Source organism: Daphnia pulex, chromosome 1 (genome assembly GCF_021134715.1).
Source record: "Daphnia pulex isolate KAP4 chromosome 1, ASM2113471v1".
Classification (NCBI taxonomy): domain Eukaryota; kingdom Metazoa; phylum Arthropoda; class Branchiopoda; order Diplostraca; family Daphniidae; genus Daphnia; species Daphnia pulex.
Genome location: NC_060017.1, coordinates 2267022 through 2282108, shown reverse-complemented (window position 1 = coordinate 2282108; position 15087 = coordinate 2267022). Strand labels below are relative to the sequence as shown.

The following is a 15087-nucleotide window of genomic DNA, read 5'->3' as shown; positions in this document are numbered from 1 at the left end:
TTCATTAGTAAACACATTTTATTTTTTCCTCGCGACAAAGGATATGTCATCATAAGTTGGTAGTTTTCATGGCATTTGTTATTCCGTTAATCTATGCATTTTCTTCGTGTTCCAATTCTCGAGATTGCGAATCAGTACGAGTTACATCAGCTCTCTCTTCGTCTGTCAGTTCAAGGTAAAAGCAGCCAACCACCCACCACAGGTAAAACGCAAAAACTAGAAATGACAAAGAACAATTTTAGTTTTTACGATTTTTCACTCTGAATCTACTGCAACAAAACAAAGCTAGCTTACTTAAGGCAAACAAAATAAGAATAATGGGCACCACGCCGAGTGCGTGCCTTACAAGTCCTACCGCAATAAACACGGCTATGAAACACCTTTCAAGCAATTGCACGATCAACCACGGTAACACAAGTTGGTGGCGGCGACATCGGGCGGCATAGATGAGCAGAATAGAAAACATTACCAGTACAAATGCGAAAGTAGCGGTAGCATACATAATATCATTGGGTCCTAATTAAAATAAGTTAAATAATGGAAAAACGAAAAGATAATGAAGTAAATCATGTTGGTTCGTTTTACCGTTAACAACCGTCCTGGAGGAGAGTAAGACACCAATCGTCACGTTTACCAGCTGTTAATGAATCTTACAAAAGACATTGTGCAGAATGCTATCGACATGACAAAATTTTAAAGACCAAGACAATCAATACCATATCGACACTGCCGATGAATTTTGTAGCCGTTTGAAGTGAGCAATCGCACCAAAATCTTTTCATTCTACACGCCATCGTTTATTTATGAGGTCTATACATACAATAACCACTGTATTCCTAATTAGATTCGTTAACGCTGAACTTCATGATATGTGTTTTACTCGAACGACGGCCAACGATTCACAGTTTTTGTGCCTTAAGCTGTTCTCAGAACTGCGCAGCTTCGCTTGACTGTCTATTTAGGGCATCATCACGCACTATTGGATGTTCCAAACAGAAAACTTGTATATTTTGACAGCGCCTTGTATAGCTCACAGAAAACTTTGATAAATATCTCTTAGACTTTCTAAAAATATCGTAAGAACTAAGCAAAATGTATATAAGTTTGTGTTTGCGGATTTTAGAATAATAAGTACTACGATAAAAATTATATCATTACATATTTTGCAATTGAAAATCGTGGAAACGAAAGAGAACGCGCAAGACACAATATTACGTACTAACAACATAAATAAGGAAGGAGTCATAACAGAAGTTCAGTTGGGTTGGTTGGTGCAAACGATCGTGAAGGTCTACCAAAATAAACAAACCCACTGCTGTATCGGTTGAGTATTTTTAAATGTTGTTCCGTTGCACGACAAATGTAAGTTTGTCTTGAAAAATTCTTAATTATTTGATTCTTGTTGTATCGTCGACTATTTATTGTCTGTCCCTGTGCAACGGTTTCGTATGATATGGAGGAGCCAGTTGTTTATTCACGCCACATGAAGAAGAGAACAGGAACAGCTATATACACTGCTGCGCATCATCTTGCTGTAAAAGTCTCGGGAAAGTCAATGCTTTCGTAACAATTACATGCCCACACGGACTTCCCGTTCCAGATGAAGTCGCAAGTGGAGCAAAATTAATGGACCGCACATATGCAAGTGTATCCGCACATCTCGCGAGTTATGCAATAATATAAGGAAAAACAAAGAAATCTGATTTTCAAATGCACATTACCGATGCATGTGCTCTGTGTCGCTATGTGTAAACTGTCGTAATTCTCGTGAAAGCACATAGCGCTTTTGGTGAGTTTTCACTCGTCAGTCAGAAATTAAAAGTTGGGTTTTGCAGGTGTTGTATGCCCGGAGAAATCATGCCATAAAATACACATTTAGTAATATGAGAAGCAATACAATTCGAAATCAATTGAAAAACAAACACAAGTGTTTGGACATATGAAACTTTTTTATTGAAATTTGAAAGCCAGCCTATGTGGGAAACAGGAAGCATACAACTAGAAACCGTGAAAAAAAGAAACTATGCATAGCGCTAACCTATACCAAGAACTTGCGACACTTGCAATTTTTCGATGGGAAACATTATGTGGTGCCGCGTGGTGTTACGACAAATACACCAAACACTGAAGAAAAGATACAAATCCGAATTGAAGTAATTTTTTTGAATTGTTGGACTAGAATATGACTTATGATTAAACTTCTTTTCAAACTTTATTTCAGTTGAATGTATAGGGCGCTGAGAAATAGGATTGTATAGTGTAACGGTATAAAAACAAAGCAGTTTCTTTTATATTATCTATTATCGAAAAATATAGATAAATCGAGAACATTTCCCGTCATAAAGTGATCTAGACAGGGTCGGAAGTGGCAGGATTCGTCGAGGAATTACCAACAAGCAGGTCTTTTTTCCTTTTTTCATTTTCTTTGTCCTTGAGCTCATGATAAAAACCGTAGACGACCCACCAAAGGTACATACCTAAAGCTGTTATTTTAAGGGTAATACAATCAATTCATTCTCATTAAGTTAAATTTTTTCTCGAATAATATTTAACTACAATACGCATACTTATCTGCATGACCATGGCAGTAACATAAAGCACGCCCAACCAGGTGCCTGCCGAAGCGTAGAAGAAGCTCCGAATGAGCATGTAGACATCACGCGTGCAGGCAATGAGGATTGTCGTGAAAAGCCATGGCATCATCAGTTGTCTGTGGTTATTGTAGACGGCATAAATGAGAAGAGCCGAGAACATGGCCAAGATGAAAGCGACGAGCGTATTTGATATACAACTGAAAGCCTTAACTCCGTCGTACTCTCCTAACAAGACGCAGAGAAACCTAGCAGTTAGAAATGATGCAACAATAGAAAAGTGGATGAGGTATAGTACTCCAATACCAACAAATTCGATCAGACCGAGCTGATAGCTTCGGTAAAAACCAGTTGCCAAATTGACGAGCTGAAAAAATGTAATTGGCATTGAGGCGTTAATCATAGGCCAGTAATCAACACCCAAAAAATATATACCAAATAAAAGATGCTGATCATTTTAGTCCTTTTTTGGAGAGAGCATTCACACAAAGTCTTTTTCATGTTGTCCCTTTTTTTTAAAACTATACTTTCGTTTGAAATAACTATGGTGAAAACGAAAACAGAATTGGCTCAACACCGTCTCCGCCGAAAGCTGTGTCTCAACTTCATGGATTTCTCTTCGAGGGCGCGATAGGAGCGCTTTACGGATATCGTGGCTTGCTACGTGTTTATTTTGATTATGGCTCTATACCATATACCATCTGTCTATTTTTATACTAATAGCTTCTATGGCACAGTTTGGTAGTCAAACAACAGATATTTAATGAAACAATAGTGATATTGGTTTACTGTTTTTGTGAGCCAATTGGACGAAGGTATGATTGTTTCCAAATTTAGTTTGCATGAAAATGCTGTATATGATGCTAAATGCAAACATGAATAGATAAGGTACTGAAGCTGATGGTCGATTGATTTCGTACAGTCACTATAAGTCTACAACATCACTGACGTCATTCGGATACCCAAGTTTGTTTGTAAATTTATTTGGAAAAGCTGGGGCCTTTGCAGACCAACGGACAAGGCCAAAATCCCTTATCTTTTTCACGATGCCTCAGCAGCGAGCAAAAAGAAAAAAAGAATCTATGATAATATTGCTCTACTATAAATAACTTGAAAATATAAGTCACGGGCATCGGAATTCGCAACATAACTTTCACGAGTCATAACCCTTTATAACTGAAGGATACTCTTTTCTTGCATTATTCACACCTGTCAGTCTCTCATCATCGCTCATTATTTTCGCTTCGGTTATTGCGAATGCATCGTACTACCCGTATACCTAAGAGGCTAAGAATGACATAGAGGAACGTATAATCTTACATTGGGATTTTGGGTGGAAGTCGAGTCGGTGGAACATACGTCGACATTGTATTCCATATTTTGCACTGTTTCTCTGTTAACTATACTGATACAGAAGGGACTTGACTGAAGGGGAGTCGGGTGTCAGATTGGGAAATGGACAAGCCAAAAGCGACCAAAAGAGAGAGAGCCGCTTGCCAGCCGACCCGTTCTAGGGTAAATTTTTGACTGGGGCCAAGTTTTATACAAAAAATGTATGCTCAAAGAAAACAATAAAAATATAACAGGAATGGACACATAACAGGCAATGCAAACTTTGCCTTTTAAAGGTTTCGCAGTGATATGCATTCTTATTTTGTTACTTCTTTTTTACTTTTATACTTATTTTCATCTAGTGATCCCATTCTAAATTGTCCCAGTATAAAAAAACTTTCATGGAACAACGGTGGCAAAATCTGTCCAACATAAAAAATTTTTTGTTTGCTTCTTGTGTGTAACACATGTTGAAGACAAGGTTGAAGACGTTCAGCATGAAGAGCCACTATAGGTAAGTATACGTACCCAGATGTACCTCTATCATAATCAATAGTTATACTGGCAGCGGGATAATGTTGTACAGAACAGCACGAAATCGTACTTCACAAGTGAAATTTTATTTAAAAAAAAAGACTCGTCGACATCATAAGGTTCCCTATTTCTTAGAAATAGGCTGTAAAACGCATTTAAACTTCGCTTTCACTTTCTGAAGGACTGTGCAATTTCATTTAAAAGTTAAAATTGTGCCTTCGTCACAAAGAAAACAAAGAATATTCTCTACACTTTCCCATAACTGGAAGAAATTCACCACACAAAAAAAGAAAAATTTATAATATAGGGGGTCCATATTTTGCTTAGTGCGGTCATGTAAATGTTTCGTTATTAATTAATGAAGAATAACGCATATTATGCATAGTACGTTTTTTTATATGTATATGTGTACAATCAGCAACGCGACGGATATCAAGCTCCCTAACAATAAAAACTGTTATTTTTGTACCTTTTTTTATTACATATATTTTTTTTTAAAACAGTAATTCGGCTATTCCACTCATAAAACATTTTTAGCTTCCGGCTCCTTTGCAACATAGCAACAAAAATTCCACAGTCCTTGAGGGAAAAAAATGCCTTATCATAGTTAACTGTTATAATTATAAATTTAAAAAGAAAACTCAACACTGGTGAATTGCACAATTGCTAGTGGTTTTCAAGGACTTCTTTCAATATGGCTAGAGATTTTCTTGTTTACTTTCGTCACGTCTTATTAAATTAACCTTACCGAATATTCACCAACATTTTCTTTGGATTCAGTAACATGTTGGCATATGAGTAGTTGCTCATTAATTGAATTGAAAACAATTGGGGCGTCTAATGGTTTTACACGCAATTCCTACAACTCGCAATATTTTCGTTACATAGAAATGAAACCAATTTAGTCTATAGGTTGAACCACTTGTCAGTGTGTCTCTATCAATACGTTGAAGGGGAGGAGCTAAGAAGTACTAATGCTCATGAAACCTTCTCGAAAGAGAACAAGAATTAAGTTACATCCTACAGTTAAAAAAAAATATGACGAAACGCGAAGTGAAAAAACACTCTCTATCTTGATTGCGTGTATTTTGCTCACAAAAAGTAAAAGGCGGCCGTAGTATTGCGTGGCTTTCAGTTGCGCACATCACACGGCAGACAACAGAGTGGGTTTGCAAGGTCTTCTGTGTAGTTATTACGTTAGTTTCCCTAGCAAAAAAATATTTCCATCTTTGTTTCAGCGGTGTTGGCTACGGTGAAAAATAAAAATGGCATCCGAGAGCATCATCGCCGATTTCTTCCAGGATCGATCGGTTTTCATTACTGGTTCCACTGGGTTTGTTGGTAAAGTGTTGGTTGAAAAGTTGCTCCGTTCTTGTCCAAAAATTAAACGCCTCTACCTGCTCATGAGAACTTCTCCCAACAAAGATATCGCAACCCGTCGCAATGAATTAATCAACAATCAAGTAATGTTTGATTTATTTATGTTCTCCTTTTTGGGTTATCTATTCTTATGAAAAGATATTTTTAGGTGTTTAGTTGGATTGACCAGCCAAACGCGCTAGACAAAATCTTTGCCGTTGCTGGAGACATGACCTTGCCAGGACTGGGCATTTCTCCAGCCGACATGCAATTGCTCATTGAAGACGTTTCAATCGTCATCAATTCAGCTGCCAGTGTAAGATTCGATGATGAATTGAAAGATGCGCTGCAAACGAATGTGAAAGGACCGAGGCAGCTGTTGGCCATCTGCCAGAAAATGACGAAGCTAGAAGTTTGTTTCTTTTTCTCTTCTCTCTCGACCACAAATTCATTCGCTCTAATTATTCATTTGAAAAATTTTCAAAAAAGGCTTTCGTCCATGTATCGACCGCTTTCAATAATCTGGATCGGGATGTTGTCGGCGAGGTGAATCTTAGTTTTATTTCATGCATGTTTAATTCGATGTATTTATTATTATTTTGTATCAGATGATTTATCCATCGCACATTGATCCCATCAAACTCATAAACTTTTTAGAAAGTATAGATGGTGACTTTACTCGGAGCATAACAAAACAGTAAGAATTAAAACCTCCAAGTACATAGAGTCTAATAGTTTAATACCACATACAAACGCTTAATTAGATTGCTCGGAAAATCCAACCCAAACACATACACATTTTCTAAATCCTTGGCCGAACAAATTCTAGAAAGAGAAAAGCACAACGTTCCATTAGCAATCGTCCGTCCTTCCATCGTTACAGGTGAATTAATTTATTCATATTTTGTTGTTATGAATATTGAGAAATATTTGTGTCGTCCTATATAGCTGCCGCCAAAGAACCTACACCTGGATGGATCGATTCCCTCTACGGACCGACTGGTGAGAAAAATGACAGAAACTATTGAACTGCTCCATTTTTTTTTTACTGCCGACGTGCTTTGATATATTAAAGATTGCCAAACGCGTTTCTTTTTATTGCTTTGACAGGCCTAATTGCAGGTGGAGCAAAGGGTTTCCTCAGGCTTTTCAAGTGTGAAGCCAGTTGTGTCATCGATCTAATTCCTGTTGACTATGCTGTCAACCTTATAATAGCCGTCGCCTGGCATCAAGCTACGACAAAGTAACGACAATTTTTTTTATTTATTTTATAACTGTTGCACTACTCCGTGACTCTGTCATAAACACGGAATGAGTATTACCTATCTGTTATTTACTTCTCCAAATGTCATCGACCCTTGAATACGTCTCCTGTTACAGACCTTCACAACTCACTGTTTATACGTCTTCTACGAGCTATCACAATCCGATCACCATCCATCAAATGAGGTCGTTTTCAGAAGAAGCTGTCACTAAATATCCGCCGAAGGAGATTATGTGGTGCCCAAGCGGCGAATGCACCAACCGTGATTGGTATTTCAGAATCAATGTCTTTCTCACCCATTATCTACCAGCATATCTTCTGGACTTCACCAGCCAACTTTTTGGCAAACGAGCTAAAATGGTACCCAGAATATTAAAAATGCAATAAATATTTGTTTTCATAACAAAGATTAATTGAATATGAAACAGGTGAAATTGTATGAACGAGTTTTTAGGGCAATTTCAAACTTAGGCTTTTTTAATAGCCACCAATGGCAGTTTGTTAGTGAAAATTCGCTGACGATCCAGTCCAAAATGTCGACAGCCGATCGAAAAATCTTTGATTTTGATGTCCGTCAACTCAATTGGCGTAGCTATTTTGAAACTTACGTCCAAGGGATCCGGCTGTTTATTCTCAAAGACGACCCTAGCACTCTTCCGCAAGCAAGAAAAACCCTCGTCAGGTAATATTTTACATTTGATTCCAAACTTTAAAAAACATTAGAGTTAATTTTTGCTTCAAACATATGCGCAGAATGTACGTCCTGAAAGTCTTTCTTCGCTCATTGATGTCGCTCTGTTTTGTTCTTTCCGTGGTCAACCGATTCAAAACCAGAAGTCTTTTCCAAAGCCCCTTTCCATCTTTATTGTAAAATTGGCAGCTGCAGTGATAAAGGTGCACGAATCTTCTCGTTCCCTCCGATAGAAGTAATATATAGCACCAAGACTTTATATTATATTGAGATAAAAGATACAAAAATATTGCGGTGAAATCATGTAAAATATAATCAATACACAGTTTGGGATTTTTTTTAAAATGTGAATTCTATAATGTTTCCAGGTTCATTAAAAGGTATTGTAAATTTCATAAACTCTTTCCGTTTGGAGTTGTTAGTAGATGGTCACGGAACGTGAGTTTTATAATGTTTGATAAGGTCTCAGCAGAGAATCTTCTTGGGCTCTCTCCGCGTCTCCGTAATCGGTCCCTATAATTGGGATCCCACGAAGTTCTTCGCAGTAGTTATAGACAACCAACCAAAAGTATAGGCCAAAACCTAGTGGTTACATTTAAAAAATAATGCGTAAGTGCTTATCTATTATCATCCGCTTGAAGAAAAAAGTTATGACAAAACGGCTATCACCTATCCGTATTGGTGTAGTGATGGCAACAGCTAAGTCTCCGTTCGTAACAGACGAAATAAAAACAACGACATCAATTGTTAGAGAAACCATAAAAACTACGAGCCACGGCCTTGCCAGATTTGGGCGTTGCGTATAGGCCGCCATGACCAAAAGAAACGAAACCATCAAATCACACATAGAGGCGATAAGGAATACTATCAGTACCGCTAAAGTTGCACTGTATTTTCCTGCAGAATTCAATATTGAACATTAGTTTACGTCTTTTCAAGTTCTTCAAGACAATCTACCGTCATGGGGACCGTTGTATAGGGCATCGAAGGAGGCACATGCGATACTCAGTAAAATCACTAAAAGAAGCTTTACTACCTAAGGATAATATGTACATAATCATAAGCATCAAAAGAGTTTTACATGTAACAAGGTGTACCAAACGTACCACAGAAAAGATGCTGATAATTTTAGTCCCCGTTTGAAGAGAACAGCCACACCAGCTCTCAGTAAACCTGGGAATCCTCATGGTGAGTTTGACAACTTAATCCCGTTTTCAATACGAGGTTAACAAAGGCTAATGCGACGTTGGTTTTCACTGCGTTCAAACACATAAACGATTGATCTGGCCACCAGCTGATCAGTACAACGGAAAAGCTCCGTTCCGATAACCTTATCGCAACAACTGATAAACGGGTAGAAAGATCAAAGCCGAAGCATCACATTTTCTTTTTTACTTAAGTCGAACAATGTCGTCTAAACATTCTGACGACGGAAATTCATCGACAAAGTTTTTGGTATTCAATTACTTTGTATTACCCAATACTCACATGGATTGAGAACGTCGACCCAAACAGCATGGGCATGTAAACTTATCTTGTGTAACGTGAGCATAGCTCGATATAATAACATGAAAATCATACCCAATGAATAAACTGATAAGAAGTCAGCAGGAAGCTTCACACACAAAAAAAAATACATTTAAGATACACAATTAATTTAATTCGGTGCATGAATTAATATAGAGGATGCTTCATTTTGAATCTTTCGCTCACAATAGTGATTGTTTGTAACTGGGTATTTAACATATGCGAGGTCTCGCGGCTCGAATTGAAAAATCTCCAACAGAAAAAAAGAAAACGACGAATCTTGACGGTGAGTCAACAAAAGCAAACCATTCTACTTCTTTGACTTATCTGAAGAAAAAACAGAAATCATCGAGTCCATGCCTCCAGCAGCGAGGCACACCCGATGTGGATGAAAGGTTAAACAGGAGACAGCTGCAATTTTGGAGCCCAAAAGACCACCGCCGTCGTGATACGCGATAGTAGAACGCACTTCTCCTTCTTGGTCGTGTACGGTAATGTACTGCCCGACAATTCCACTAATAATGAAAACGATGCATGTTAGTGAAAATAAGCATTTTTCCACACAAAAGCTGTTTTACCAAGCAAATAAGTTAGCCTTGGGATGGACTGCCATGGCAGTCATTCCTTGCGAATTAGGCGCTGTGGCTACGGTGAGAACCGAGTTGGGATTTCTAGGATCCATGAACTTGATGTCACCCGCCAGACTTGAGAAAAAAAAACAACTATTAGTTATCAAACGTAATTTCATACAATGTAACGATTAATACGATGAGATGATTGTTACCTGCCACTCACTAAGTTGGCACCTCCTTCAACCGAAATCCATTCGCAATCTATGACCCAAGCAGCATGCTCCCTCCAAGTCATAACTCTAGATTTTGCAGCGCTGCATCGCTGATCAAAAAGGCGGACTGATCCGTCTCCACATGACGCTACAAAGAGCGATCGATCTGAAGACAAAATTATCAATTTAATTTGCGCAAACGATTATATAAATTTCTTAAACTTGGTCAAAACCTCGCGGGTTATGATGAACGGAGGTCACACAATTTTCTGAACCAGTAGGAAAGTCGCTGACTTTCAATTCACGCTCTACGTCCCAAATGCGGATCAAGCGAACATCGCCTGTTGCTAGCAATTGTAAAGAATCCTGATTCCAATCCAAAACCAGACCGGAACATCGAGTCGATGGTGCCATTTCAGCTATACAGTTCCATGCTGAAACAAGAGAAACTCCAGTGTGATCTTCGACAACAGCATTTGCTGATCGAGATCCTGTTCGAATAAAATCCCGCCAGATTCTGCACGACCCATCATCTGCACCAATAAGAAGTAACGCATCATCATGTCCGTTCACAAAATCCATTGATGTAATTCGAGCAGCCCTGGGTTGTTGTTGATTGTTAAAATGGACAAGACGGACGCTTCTTTCCCAGTCCCATACTCTGCATTATAGAACAATTTTCGTCGAGCACAGAAAAACTTTTATCACCATAAAAGAATTGTTTCTTACGTGCATCCTTCTTTATCTGCTACAGCAAGCCAAGGATCGTAGGGATGAAAGCGGATAACTGAAGGTACCAGTGGATTCCGATTGCAGAAAACCTCTTTCATTTTTGCTTTATTTGGTCTAAATAAATAAACATAGAATTTTAAATTAAAAAACCAGGTAAAAACCCTGAAATTGAGTTCACCTTTGACATTCTTCTTTAGCTTCATGGCGAACGGAAGCATTTCTTGTATATCGCCATTCGCGCGTGTAGTACATTTCAGTGTCTCGTTCACGTGTTCTCCCGCATATCTAGTTGAGAACAAAAAAATATATCAATAATAATTCTAAAAAATCATAGAATCCATGTTGAGGTTGTACTTCGAATTCAATAGTTAATTCTTTTTCGTGATTGGGTTTCATATTGATTTGAAAATCTTCATTAGACGCAGCTGGTTCAGCAAAATGACGAGCGCACCATTCGACAAATCCGGTTACTACTAAAGGATCCTTCAACTCTTTGGAACTTTCACCTTCTTCCACAATCTAGCAACGAATAAATAATAATTGAGTAGTAGTAAGAAACATTCGGTTGAGGAAGCCAGTTCAAAATGTTATTACTGTAGATGGTATGCTTCGTTTCCTGATTCTGTTGAATGAGGGAGTAGTGCGTTGGACAAGGGCCCGTGGAGGAGAGTCCCCACTGAAACAAGTCTCAAATATATTCGTTATTTGTACGAGGTATTGTAATAGTATACAGCATTACATGTAGAGGGATTTATCCATAGAATCGTTACTCGAATTGGAATACGTATATTGACGACTAACGTCTGATTCCCGTGAAGCTATCACTTCTTTAGCCTGAAATATGCATGTTATGTTTAAGTGGCTGACCAACTGCGTAATTTTTAAAAAGGAAATACCTTATTCCGCACATAATCCGTTAATTTCTTTGCCATCGTAGAGACTTCCAGGTAAGGATCTTTTTCCATGCTTGAAAGTCCGTGCCAAAGTTTGACGTAAATAGTGTTAAAAGCAAGACTAGGCAAAGTGGAACTCGCTGCAAAAATAAAATTTAGAAATATTTTATTTTAATCAATTTTTGGCTTACTATTAAAATCTTACTAAGGCTACTGAGAGAGGAAATAGAAACCGCTCGTCTAATATGATCTGGATGCCCGGAGTTTGTGGAATGGGTGAAACCACTATCTGATAGTTCCGGACTTGTGCCTAGGTTCATCGCATTGGATGTGGAGGCCCGCGAACGACGCGTGGGCCTCTGTAGACTACCAGAAGAAGTTAACGTTACTTCCACGTTTGGAGAGAGACTGTTCGAGTCTTTATTCTTTTCCTCTTCTATCTGTTGAACAGCCATTTGAATGAACGTGGACTCGAATATCAAAACAATCCACTGGAGAGCGCCAACGATCTTTAGAAAGAAAATTAAATTTAACGAATATTCAATTCCCAAAGCGAAAAGAAGCTACTATACCTCTTTGCGAACCAAAGGACTAGCTTCCGAGTTCACAACATTCACCAGTTGTAAGGCCACTGCGTGATCAATTTTGTTGGCAAGTTCATTTCGTTCCGTCTTTCCTCCACTATGGATAAACGTTCCTAGGGCATAAGCAGTGGCCGCTCGAACCTTAACATACATAAACAAATAAGACTGAAATTCGACAGATTTAATGTCATATAATCAACAATGTTGTAAATACCTCAGGAACAGAATCTCGCAACAACGGAAATAGTTTCTCATGAGCGGAGTCTCGAATTGCCGACCAACGAGCAGCTATAGCATTGTGCCAAGCTAAGCCAATTCCAATGACGATCCATTGTCTAAGTAATTTATCCTTTTCATAGACCATTTCCAGGGCATTCGAGATAAAAGCTACTTGAGAAACAGCATCCTGCCCGATAGGATGATTCCAGACCACTCTAGAAATCACAAAGGCGGCCAGCGTGCGCTGATCATCCGGCACGGAATTATCTTGAAGAACAGAGAGGAAATATTTGTGTCCTCCATCACGGACTAAATCCGCTTGACAGGTAACATCAACAGCAAGAATTTTCGTCCAGATAAATAGAAGTAATGGGCGCAGTTCCCGCGCAGAACTTTGAAGTAACTAAAACGAAGATTTCAGTTATCGAGTAGAACATATTAAAATAGAAAAGCAAACCTTTAAAACATATGGAAAAATGCCGACCGACAGCGCCAAATTGACAGCCCAAGGGCCTAAATCTAAAAATCGCCCCAAGAGTTCAAGTGCTCTTAAACGATGAACTTGACTTAAAAGAACTTGCAGAACAATAGGTAGTTGTTCTGGAGGAGATCTCTTTTGTGACCCATGCGAAAGCCAAACTTGGAAAGCCGTCAACTGTTCCTCAAAAAAAGGGGAATTCTGGAAGGTTTCCTTGCCTTCTAAAATGCCTGGTAGCTGTGAGAGGCAAATGTCAAGAGCTAAATCCCAAGCAGACCACATTGGGTGCTAAAATCAAAGAATGCCGAAATTATAAGACATTTAAATAATGTGAAAAGGTAACTTTAAATCCTAATAACCTGAGACGTAGGAGGCAACTTTGGCCAAGAGACTGGCGTGCAGTCATACGACTTAAGTATCCTTTCTGCTAAAAGGAAATTCCGGAAAAGACTAGCCACAAGAAGATCTTGTCTGAAAAGGCGCTGGAACACGTCCCGTGGAAGTGAATTCCAAGCAATCGTATCAGTTATAGCGGTAAAAATCCAATTTAATTCACCCAGCATAGTTCTGCGATCGTTAAGCTGCCCGGGGATTTTGTCGACTGATTCAAGTGTCATTCGGGGCACCAAACGGGAAGTATTTTGTAAAACAAACCATCGAAGTGCAATCTTTTGATATAGGGGAAAAAATGGAATAGTACATTAAATTTCCAATTTATCTTAAAACATATTCTAGTTACCTTAATAGGAGTTGTGAGACATGCAGTAAATATATCAGCTGGCAGTTCGGAATTCATAGGAAGAATCTGATTAGTTGCGCATGCAGCCAACTGAATGCACTGTTTGAAATTCGGAGGTGGTGTCATCTGAGAAGGCAATGTGTTTCTTGATTGAGCCATCAGTTGTTCGTACTCCCTCTGATGCTGATCCGCGAACTGTTGAAACGCGTCCACAATCATGCCAGCGTTTGAACAGTCAAATACGTAAATTGACGGAGACCACATCCAAGTTTGTAGGTCGTAAATCGAGAGCGGTATATATTGCGTATAACTGCGATTGAAGACCCAAATCTCTCCATTGGCAGTTGGTTTCGGAACGCCATGCCCATTGTAGTGAAACAGCACTCTTTCGTCTTTAGCATTTCTTCGGAGAGTAGATGTTACTTTTTTAATCTGACATTTATGAATTACAACATTAATCACAATTATTCTTTTCTAAACAAACAAGAATTTTTCGGTTGTACCTCATCAGCGGTAGGATCTAGAGTTTGCTTGTAGCGAGCACGGGGCTGCCACCTCTCATATTGCTTCTGAAGGTTGATGCCAATTGCTTCTAATGCTTTTTGTGGACTCATAGACAAAGGATCTACACATTGAGGAAAATTGCATTAAAAAAGCAACAACACTACACACACAACCCTTTACAAATCACATACCTATCCAGCATTCTAGCCTTGCACAGGGCTGAGTTTTAACTACATCTGGAGGATCTACTCCAACATTAAGGCATAATATCAATGCCACACTTACTGTTTTCATCTTGAATTTAAAAAAAATAAAAGAAATCCTATTTTATTAAGCCGTACATGCACAATTGTGTGGAGAAAAAATTACAAAATGCTATTTAAATTTTGATTTTGGACGGGAAAGGTAACTTAATAAATGCATGGGTTACCCGATCCTTTAATCTCCAGTTTTGAGCACAATCCTCTAATCCTTCAATTTTATCTGTGTGCCTTTCTGAAGAAAATGCTAATCCAATCGCCCAATCTTCATCTTCTTCATCTTGGCCCTGTTCATCGGGAGAAGGTGAACGTGATGGAGCACGCTGGAAAACCGAGAGCTCCCCCGACATGGTCATCTATTCAACGATTTATCAGATTTCTTATCCAAAAATTTAGATAAATCTGAAAAACCACAAAACAAAACGAACTCTTGATGAGCTACACATTCACCCGACTGGAAGTGACAATATATTCATATTATTACGACACGAATTCAAATTGTTTCTCTTGTTGTGTGAGTGCAGACGGATTTTGGTTTATTTTTTACGACGAAAAAATGAATCCAACACAACTACACAAGGTTGCCATTTTCTATT

At 38.6% G+C, this 15087-nt stretch overlaps 4 protein-coding genes across 5 annotated transcripts; 1 reads left to right on the top strand and 3 right to left on the bottom strand.

Annotated features, from left to right (window-relative positions):
* On the bottom strand, positions 1 to 1081 carry LOC124201640. 2 transcript variants are annotated; one of them, XR_006877639.1, is made up of 4 exons: positions 717 to 1078; positions 586 to 649; positions 295 to 516; positions 1 to 216 (listed from the first exon to the last, which is right to left on the bottom strand). XR_006877639.1 is itself a non-coding variant. In XM_046597836.1 (4 exons), exons 1-4 carry the CDS (start codon positions 792 to 794, stop codon positions 92 to 94), a joined length of 477 nt encoding a protein of 158 aa, XP_046453792.1. In that variant the 5' UTR covers positions 795 to 1081; the 3' UTR covers positions 1 to 91. The 2 variants fall into 2 exon arrangements, 1 of the variants encoding a protein (XP_046453792.1); XM_046597836.1 differs by having other exon boundaries at positions 586 to 637; positions 717 to 1081.
* Positions 1082 to 1930: 849 nt separating this feature from the next.
* On the bottom strand, positions 1931 to 3203 carry LOC124195521. Its single transcript, XM_046589996.1, has 4 exons — positions 3027 to 3203; positions 2898 to 2958; positions 2568 to 2819; positions 1931 to 2483 (listed from the first exon to the last, which is right to left on the bottom strand). Exons 1-4 carry the CDS (start codon positions 3090 to 3092, stop codon positions 2350 to 2352), a joined length of 513 nt encoding a protein of 170 aa, XP_046445952.1. The 5' UTR covers positions 3093 to 3203; the 3' UTR covers positions 1931 to 2349.
* A 2375-nt stretch (positions 3204 to 5578) lies between these two features.
* Positions 5579 to 8112, top strand: LOC124193977 (putative fatty acyl-CoA reductase CG5065). The gene is made up of 10 exons (XM_046587965.1): positions 5579 to 5920; positions 5986 to 6228; positions 6306 to 6362; positions 6425 to 6513; positions 6581 to 6699; positions 6765 to 6818; positions 6927 to 7059; positions 7197 to 7440; positions 7509 to 7762; positions 7834 to 8112. Exons 1-10 carry the CDS (start codon positions 5723 to 5725, stop codon positions 7949 to 7951), a joined length of 1509 nt encoding a protein of 502 aa, XP_046443921.1. The 5' UTR covers positions 5579 to 5722; the 3' UTR covers positions 7952 to 8112.
* Positions 8113 to 8728: 616 nt separating this feature from the next.
* On the bottom strand, positions 8729 to 15086 carry LOC124193945 (regulatory-associated protein of mTOR-like). Its single transcript, XM_046587921.1, has 20 exons — positions 14662 to 15086; positions 14423 to 14525; positions 14231 to 14352; positions 13728 to 14159; positions 13348 to 13656; positions 12968 to 13276; positions 12506 to 12913; positions 12280 to 12432; positions 11913 to 12216; positions 11711 to 11847; positions 11554 to 11648; positions 11409 to 11490; positions 11169 to 11333; positions 10993 to 11099; positions 10812 to 10928; positions 10316 to 10743; positions 10083 to 10248; positions 9877 to 10002; positions 8878 to 9813; positions 8729 to 8807 (listed from the first exon to the last, which is right to left on the bottom strand). The coding sequence occupies exons 1-19, from the start codon at positions 14845 to 14847 to the stop codon at positions 9609 to 9611; spliced, it is 3954 nt and encodes a 1317-aa protein (XP_046443877.1). The 5' UTR covers positions 14848 to 15086; the 3' UTR covers positions 8729 to 8807; positions 8878 to 9608.
* Between the last annotated feature and the right edge of the window lies 1 nt (position 15087).

Excerpts from the sequence above, each read along its gene's own strand:
- LOC124195521 (XM_046589996.1), bottom strand. The coding sequence starts at position 3,092 with ATGAAAAAGACTTTGTGTGAATGCTCTCTCCAAAAAAGGACTAAAATG. Across the intron at positions 2,959-3,026 it reads TGATCAGCATCTTTTATTTG|CTCGTCAATTTGGCAACTGG; the intron begins GTATATATTTTT and ends ACATTTTTTCAG. Across the intron at positions 2,820-2,897 it reads CGGTCTGATCGAATTTGTTG|GAGAGTACGACGGAGTTAAG; the intron begins GTATTGGAGTAC and ends GCGTCTTGTTAG.
- LOC124193977 (XM_046587965.1), top strand. The coding sequence starts at position 5,723 with ATGGCATCCGAGAGCATCATCGCCGATTTCTTCCAGGATCGATCGGTT. Across the intron at positions 5,921-5,985 it reads ATGAATTAATCAACAATCAA|GTGTTTAGTTGGATTGACCA; the intron begins GTAATGTTTGAT and ends AGATATTTTTAG. Across the intron at positions 7,763-7,833 it reads GCAAGAAAAACCCTCGTCAG|AATGTACGTCCTGAAAGTCT; the intron begins GTAATATTTTAC and ends ACATATGCGCAG.
- LOC124193945 (XM_046587921.1), bottom strand. The coding sequence starts at position 14,847 with ATGACCATGTCGGGGGAGCTCTCGGTTTTCCAGCGTGCTCCATCACGT. Across the intron at positions 14,353-14,422 it reads AAGGCTAGAATGCTGGATAG|ATCCTTTGTCTATGAGTCCA; the intron begins GTATGTGATTTG and ends CTCAATGTGTAG. Across the intron at positions 10,929-10,992 it reads GCTAAAGAAGAATGTCAAAG|ACCAAATAAAGCAAAAATGA; the intron begins GTGAACTCAATT and ends TTATTTATTTAG.
- LOC124201640 (XM_046597836.1), bottom strand. The coding sequence starts at position 794 with ATGGCGTGTAGAATGAAAAGATTTTGGTGCGATTGCTCACTTCAAACG. Across the intron at positions 517-585 it reads CTCCAGGACGGTTGTTAACG|GACCCAATGATATTATGTAT; the intron begins GTAAAACGAACC and ends TATTTTAATTAG. Across the intron at positions 217-294 it reads TCTTATTTTGTTTGCCTTAA|TTTTTGCGTTTTACCTGTGG; the intron begins GTAAGCTAGCTT and ends TGTCATTTCTAG.